Source organism: Pan troglodytes, chromosome 1, assembly GCF_028858775.2.
Source record: "Pan troglodytes isolate AG18354 chromosome 1, NHGRI_mPanTro3-v2.0_pri, whole genome shotgun sequence".
Lineage (NCBI taxonomy): Eukaryota > Metazoa > Chordata > Mammalia > Primates > Hominidae > Pan > Pan troglodytes.
Genome location: NC_072398.2, coordinates 188,486,132 through 188,494,508, shown reverse-complemented (window position 1 = coordinate 188,494,508; position 8,377 = coordinate 188,486,132). Strand labels below are relative to the sequence as shown.

General features: G+C 38.3%; 1 protein-coding gene across 4 annotated transcripts in view; it reads left to right on the top strand.

Moving 5' to 3' along the window:
- The first annotated feature begins 5,931 nt into the window (after positions 1-5,931).
- CCDC30 (coiled-coil domain containing 30) overlaps positions 5,932-8,377 on the top strand; it is a 173,329-nt gene continuing 170,883 nt past the window's right edge. For all 4 annotated transcript variants that reach the window (XM_054682065.2, XM_054682059.2, XM_054682052.2 and 1 more), the window contains exons 1-2: positions 5,932-6,023; positions 8,115-8,268. In XM_054682065.2, coding sequence (XP_054538040.1) covers positions 6,009-6,023; positions 8,115-8,268 — 169 coding nt within the window. In that variant the 5' untranslated portion in view covers positions 5,932-6,008. The remainder of the gene's footprint in view (positions 6,024-8,114; positions 8,269-8,377) is intronic.

The following is an 8,377-nucleotide window of genomic DNA, read 5'->3' as shown; positions in this document are numbered from 1 at the left end:
TTTGAGGTGTTTTCCTATAGGCTTCCAAAGAATTCACCAAAATGCAATTCAGTTATTTTGGTAGTCTACTTCTAAGCACTTTGGCATACTAAGAACTCAGTCTCTGGTTTCTACCCATCAGAGTATGAATTCTAGCTCCTCCCCTTATTCCCTATGTGACAAGGCAAGTCTCTTAGCCTCTCTAAGCCTGCTTCTTCACCTCCAAAGTGGGAGAATAATAGTCCCATGTGGTTGTGGAGACAATTAAATATTTGATGTACTTAATATAGTGCCTGGAGCATATTAGCTTTCTACCTGTTATTATGCACATAAAAGTAGCTTTTTGTGAAGCCGTTATATTAACTGCAAGCTTTTCAAAGAATACACAACAATTTTTAAATGTAATCTCCTATTAACATTTAATCATCTTAGCCATCAGTTTCAGCATAGCAGTATAAACCTAATTATTATGTAGATTTTTTTCTGTTCATGGATATCATGACCATATTTCCTAAACCACAGAGAGGGAAACTTGATTTAAAACCTGGTATGTTGATAGAAAAAAATATTAGAGATTGGGACTGTCCTAGAAATTTGTGGTTACATGTCATCATACCTATGGGAAACATAGTGTATGATAATGTAAGACAGCTGGAAGGGAGTTTAGAGCCAGATGCCAACACTTGAGGAAAGCTGAGTTTTCTGTTGATTTCTCAGATTATAGTCATGATAGAATGGTGATCTCTTAATTGCTCTTTCACTTCCCGGACCTTTAATATGGATTAAAATATGAGCCATGGACTAAAAGTAAGAAAATGTGGTTTTTTTAGGTGGAAAATTATGCAAACTGTATTTGTAACCTAACAGAGGGAAGAGAAGCATTTTTTCATGGTTATGATGAAAAGGAAAATGAACAGCTTAGACATGAGTTTAAAGAGCTCCAACTCAAACAGAGTTGTTTTTCCTTTTGTGGGCATGTCATTTTAAAACTTATTCCCTAATTCTAGAATTAACATATGACATTATAGAAAATTTGAGAAATGTATGCTCTTATAAAGAAGGGAAAAATTATATCTTCTACCCCAAGAAAAGTATAATACTTCTAATGTTTTAGGTGTATTTTCTGCCTGTCTTTTAAAAAAGTATGTATTCTGAAATAGTCTGAAATGTGTATGAGAGTGCAGGGTATTTTCTTTCAGTGTCTGTTACAGCACTTACCACACTATATTATAATCAGTATCAGCTCCTCTGGAGTAGAGATCATGTCCTAGTTTTAGTGATTTGTGTCTCTCACAGTACCTGGCTTGTAAAGTACGCCGTTTAGGGGAGGCAAAACTTTACCTCTTCCTCTTTAGGTTTTTTTTTTTTTTCCCAGCTGAGCCTGAGAATTAAGTTGATATAAAACAGATTAACAGGAGAAAAGCATACACGTTTATTTAAATTGGAAATAAATGGAGATGAAGACCCAAAGAAGCACTTAGAATCAATCTCTCATATACTGAATTGGACAGACAATAGTAAGCTGTGAAAAGCAACTAAATATATGGAAAGGCTGAAAAGATAAGAGGTACTTTAACAAGGTCTGTACAGAATTCTCTTGGCCTCAACTTCCCATCCTTAATCAGAAGAGTGTTGCTTTCCTTCTAGCAAAGGGAGGGCATCTTTCAACATGGGAATTTCATCTCCTGCTTTTAAGAAATAGAAGGAAGATCAGAATGATCTTGCACCTGCTGTTTTTCAAGTGTGTTTAACTCAAAATAGTCAACACACCAGAGTGGTGTATTTTTAACTCCTTCACTAGCATATTAAGGACTTAGAAAATATTAAGTACTTCAAAGCTGCAAAGGAAAATACAGATAGAATCCTTTTAGAATATTCTATATTTGTGTAGCTACACACTTAGGTGCTATTAGGCCAGCACTTTGGGAGACTGAGGCGGGCGGATCACCTGAGGTAGGGAGTTCGAGACCAGCTTGACCAACATGGAGAAACCCTGTCTCTACTAAAAATACAAAATTAGCCGGATGTGGTGGTTCATGCCTGTAATCTCAGCTACTTGGGAGACTGAGGCAGGAGAATTGCTTGAACCTGGGAGGCAGAGGTTGTGGTGAGCGGAGATTGTGCCATTGCACTCCAGCCTGGGCAAAAGGAGTGAAACTCCTTCTCAAAAAAAAAAAAAAGATAAAAAAATTAGGTGCTGTTATTATACTTATTATTATATATGGTCAGTGATTATATTTACCACACATTTATTATTTTCTGTACTCAGCATTTTTCCTTGCATCTCAGATATTCCATTCAGGATCATTTTCCTTTTTTCCTTTTAGAAATTTCTTTTACAAGAGTTAGTTGATGGAAGTTTTTTTTTTTTTTTTTTTTTTTTTTTGCCCAGGTGCAGAGAAAATTGAGTTAATTATAGGACATATTACTGTACTGTACCCTCATTTTTTCCTTTCTTGCTTTCTACTGGGTAGACTGAATTTTCTTCTGATGATTTAAAGTTAATATTCTATTTTTGTTTGTATAATGGTTGCATTTTAAGAGTTTTCTTTAATTCTGGCTTTTTTTTTTTCCCCTCTACAAAGCTTCTGGAAAATTTCTTCCGGCATTTCTGGTAATTCTCAGTAGGAAGGTTGTTCAAGGGCTCTAATCTGCCACACTGCAAGAAACAGAAGATATTGTATGTCCTACTGCCAACATGTGTTTTTCTTTGTTTTGTTTTTTTGAGATAGAGTCTCACTCTTTCACCCAGGCTGGAGTGCAGTGGCGTGATCTCGGCTCACTGCAACCTCTGCCTCCCAGCTTCAAGGGATTCTCCTGCCTCAGCCTCCCTAGTAGCTGGGACTACAGATGCACGCCACCATGCCTGGCTAATTTTTGTATTTTTAGTAAAGACGGGGTTTCACCATTTTGGCCAGGATGATCTTGATCTCTTGACCTCGTGATCCGCTCGCCTCAGCCTCCCAAAGTGCTGGGATTACAGGCCACGTGTTTTTGCAATATAAATTAGCTCATGATGATTGATAAATAGGAGAATGATGTCATTATAATGCAAAAGTTCATATACAGTTTTCCCTAGCATGTTAATGATTTGGACTGCCAGTAAGCCTCAGTTTGTAAATCAATCCTATTCATCCCACATTCTTCAAATTAGACTTGATCTGGACTTGCAATAAATCTGTAAACTGTGAAGGAAAGAGATAAGCCAGTGGTTGTAGTTCAGTGTGGATAGTCCTATGCTAAGGGAAGGCACAGAATACTAGGAAAATTCAGGGGAGGTGATGAGAAAGACAGGATGGGTAGGGTGACCAGAAAAGGCTTCCAAAGGAGATTGCATTGAGTTGTGTTTTGAAAGGTGCTAGCTAGATTAAGAAGCTGGGAAAGGCATTCCTGGCAAAGGGAACAGAGTTGATAATACATAGTGGTTCACGTGAGTGAATGCTAAGAAGAAATGTGGCTGGAGATATTTTCAGGAACCACGTCATGGTGAAACCGTATGCTAAACTAAGGCATTTGGATTTGACACCTGGACTATGCTTGATGTTCCTGGACTATGCTAAAAGCATACAAATATTTTTGAACATATGAATTATTGACTTTGTTATAAAATATCTGGAGAATCACTAAATAATTTTAAGAGGGCAGCTAACATGATCTGATTCATGTTTTAGAAAAATTACTCTAGCAACAGTAGAGGGATGGATTACATAGGGACCAGATTGGAAGTGGGAAACTTAGGGGTAGTTTTGCAGTAATAATCAAAGAATGAGAACGAAAACAAGGCTCAGAGTGTAAATGGTGAAGGGAAGATGAACTGATTTATTAATGAAAAGGAATATATCAAACAAATTGAGAATGGTGGGTGAAATCTTGGATGACTCTAATACCAACTACTCAATCACTTTTGGATCATAGTTTTCCAATAATGGCCAGAAAGAATTAACACAGATTCTCTGGCCGTGCATGGTGACTCACGCCTGTAATCCCAGCACTTTGTGAGGCCAAGGCAGGTAGATTGCTAGAGCATAGGAATTTGAGACCAGCCAGGACAAAGTGGCGAAACCCCATCTCTACAAAAAATACAAAAATTAGCCAGGCATGGTGGCATGCACTTGTAGTCTCAGTTACTCGGGAGGCAGAGGTGGGAGGATCACCTGAGCCTGGGAGGTCGAGGCTGTGGTGAGCCTTGATTGCATCACTGCACTCCAGCCTGGGGAACGGAGTGAGATCCTGTCTCAAACAACAGAATAAAACAAAACAAAAACCAAACTGCGCCCCCCCCCCCCGATACCCATTTTATGATAAAATATAGCCTGTAACATTTGTGTTGCATTCCTAATTTGGTTAAAGCTAATATTTTGTTTTAGCTAATGTTGTAAAGAGCCTGAGCATAAAATAATCAGCAAAGTCACTTTTTTTATTTGTAGAAACTGACAAACTGATTCTAAAGTTGATGTGGACATGCAAGGTCCTAGACTAGTCAAAAAACTGAAAAAGAACAAAGTTGGAGCACTAACACTTCCTGATTTCAAGACTTAACCATAAAGCTGTAGCAATCAAGAAAATATACTCTTGGGCTGGATGCGATGTTTTGCACCTGTAATCTCAGCACTTTGGGAGGCTGAGTTGGGCAGATCACCGGAGGTCAAGAGTTCAAGACTAGCCTGGCCAACATGGTGAAACCCCATCTCTACTAAAAGTACAAAAATTAGCCGGGCGTGGTTGTGGGTGCCTGTAATCCTAGCTATTCAGGAGGCTGAGTCAGGAGAATCGCTTGAACATGGGAGGTGGAGGTTGCAGTGAGCCGAGGTTGCACCATTGCACTCCAGCCTGGGCGAAAGAGTGAGACTCCATCTCAAAAAAAGAAAATGCATTCTTGGCATTCAGGTAGATCTATAGATCAATGGAACTCTCAATAGAGAGTCCAGAAATAAGCCCACAAGTACACCATCAACAGATTTTCAACAAAGGTGACAAGGTAATTCAATGAGAAAAGGATAACCTTTTCAACAAATGATGCTGGAACAATTAGATATAGACATATGCTAAAAAAAAAAAAAGCCTCCCAAATCCTGATCGAAGTTCTGTTCCCCACTGGTGAGGAATGCCTGCTCTAAATACCACAAGATGGCCAAATACATGACACCTGACACAGGAGAGAGATGAGATTGATAGCAGCTTATTAGTCAGATACACTCAGCCCATGGGAAGAGGATAGATATGCTATGCTATGCAGGGCCACAAGGGGTTACTCTCAAGAATAGAATGAACTCATAGGGAGTATGGGAGGCAGGCTTTGTAGTAACAAGAAGATGAGGTGCCTCCTGGTTCCCATGGGAAGATGTGATTGGCTTGTCTGGAAAATTCCGTGGGCTGGCAGGGAAGTGAAACTCATTAGTTTAAGGACTGGGTGGAGTACAGCTGCTCCGGCTGATAGAGGAACTGGCCAGATGGGGACTCTTTCTCTCTGGATGGGGGACATCTCTGGTGCGAGCCGAGTAACTGATGGCTAGGCTTTTTTGGGGCTTCTGTGAGGCTGAAAGATGTCAAGGCAATATATGAAATTTTAGACCTTGCAATAAATTTATCTCACACCATATATAAAAATTAACTCAAATTGTTTGATAGATATGATCTGTAATTATGAAATATCTATTCATTTTCTAATGTATATAGGTAAATTTTTATAATTTTCCCCACAAAGATCTTGCACATTTTTGTTAGATTTATTCCTAGGTGCTTCATATTTTTAGATGCTATTAATAATAAATGCTATCTTTTTTAAAAAATTAATTTTCTACTAATATGTTACTGGTATTTTAAATTATAATTATTTTTATATATTGACCTTATATCTAGCAATCTTGCTAAAATTTATCATTCATTTTTATACTTTAGTTGAAGATTTAAACATTTTCTCTTTCTTTTTCTTGTCCAGGTTGGAGTGCTGGAGTGCAGTAGCATGATCTCCGTTCACTGCAGCCTCAACCTCCTGGGCTCAAGTAATCCTCCTGTCTTGTCCTCCCAAAATGCTGGAATTACAGGTGAGCCACCACACCCAGGCAAAATGACATTTTTGTTCATGAAGACTGATTTATGTACGTTTCATTTATATATTGAATTTTGTTAAGAAGAAATTGGAACAAATCCACCGGTCTCTACAAAGAGAACATCAAGAACCTGTGTAACAGTCTAAAAAAACTGAGTGAGGTAAAAAAGAAATTATAATCCTTTACTTAATAATTGTGGCTAATTACAAATCAGCTTTTACCTTAGAAGTATTTTGTTTGAATGTATGATAATGTATAGATTCATGGCCAGATGTGGTGGCTCATGCCTATAATCCCAGCACTTTGGGAGACCAAAACTGGAGGATGACCTGAGGCCAGGAGTTCAAGACCAGCCTGGGTAACATAGTGAGACTCAGTTTCTATGAAAAATACAAAAAATTTAGCTGGGTGTGGTGTAGTTCCAGTTACATGGGAGGCTGAGGTGGGAGGATTGCTTGAGCCCAGGAGTTGGAGTCTGCAGTGAGCTATGGTTGCGCCACTGCACTCTAGCCTGGGTGACAGAGCATGACCTCATCTCTTAAAAAAAAAAAAAAAAGAGTCATGCTGTAAGAATTATCAAATTATGCATAAAAGTATTTTGAACACATCACAAAAATTTGAGGAGGAAAAAATCACTCATTTGACATGATAGCTGATTTTTTATTGAATGTATCAAAATTTAAACAATCTATGTTATATCCTTTTAAAAATCACCATGGGACTAGGCCAGGTGCAGTGGCTCATACCTGTAATCCCAGCACTTTGGGAGGCCAAGGCAGACAGATCGCCTGAGGTCAGGAGTTCAAGACCTGCCTGGCCAACATGGTGAAACCCTGTCTCTACTAAAAAATACAAAAATTAGCCAGGCATCGTGGTGCACACCTGTAATCCCAGCTACTAGGGAGACTGAGGCAGGAGAATCACTTGAATCTGGGAGGCGTAGGTTGCAGTGAGCCGAGATTATGTCATTGCACTCCAGCCTGGGCGACAGAGCAAAACCCTGTCTCAAAAAAAAAAAAAAAAAATCACCTTGGGACTATACATATTTTTTATTTACAAATATGTTTGTAGTTCCCCTTTTAAGGAGTTCTTTAGAATATATAGCACATTATTTTAAATATATTCAGTTCTGCTCATGGAATTTAATGTTTTTGATCTAGGGAAATGTTATTAAAAGGTAAGTCTGGTGAATAAAGTGTACACTGTGAATTTAAGTATGGGAGGTAACCCAAGATTAAACTGTACATCACAGTATTATTTTCAATAGCAAAAATCAGAAGCTATCCAAATTTTTAAGTGAGTACAGAAATAATGTTATAGCCATGCTGGAACACAGTACAGCCTTTAAAAATTATCATTACAAGCTGGGTGCGGTGGCTTATGCCTGTAATCCCAGCACTTTGGAAGGCCAAGGTGGGTGGATCACGAGGTCAGGAGTTCGAGATCAGCTTGGCCAACATGGTGACATCCCGTCTCTACTAAAGATACAAAAAATGAGCCAGTCGTGGTGGTGCGTGCCTATAATCCCAGCTACTTGGGAGTCTGAGGCAGGAGAATCGCTTGAACCTGGGAGGCGGAGGTTGCAGTTGTGCCATTAGAGACTGTGCCATTGCCCTCTAGCCTGGGGGACCAGGTGAGACTCCATCTCAAAAAAAAAAAAAAAATCATTACATTACAAAATCTGTACAGCAATTTACAGAGAAGTGTTCCTGTATAATGTTAAATTTAAAAAGCCAGACAGAAATTGTACATGTGTTGGTATTATGACTATGTAAAAATGTATATAAATAAAAAATACTGCAAAGAAATATAACAATACGCTCATATCTCTTGGATGTTAGGTTGAACCACATGAAACCAAATATTTATAAGTAAAAGCAATCAAATATCACCAGTTTTATTTGGTTCAACCTAAGAAAGGAAATACACAGACACACACACATACACACACACTCACACACACAAAGAAATACACATAGATATTGTTTGCTAATTTATTGGCTTTTAAACATTAATAGAAAATAGCAAAATGTCATGAGAGTACATTTGCTCTTTGTTTTATTACTAATAGAAGTTTTATTTCAGTATCATAATGAAGACCTGGAAAAAGACAAAACATCACAAAACTGCCTAGGAAGAGGAATGGAACAAGTAGCAAAGAAGTTAGGGGTGGCTCATGAAGAGATTCAAAGGCTCACTGATGAACTACAAGTGAAGGAGAAGGAACAATGTAAATTAGGTAAGCTGTGGTTTCAGATGACCATTTCCGATCATGCTTTAACTGTACTGATCTCATCTCAGGGTGGAACATGAGAAAAAAAAAAACACTGAGAAAAAAGTCTTTAAGA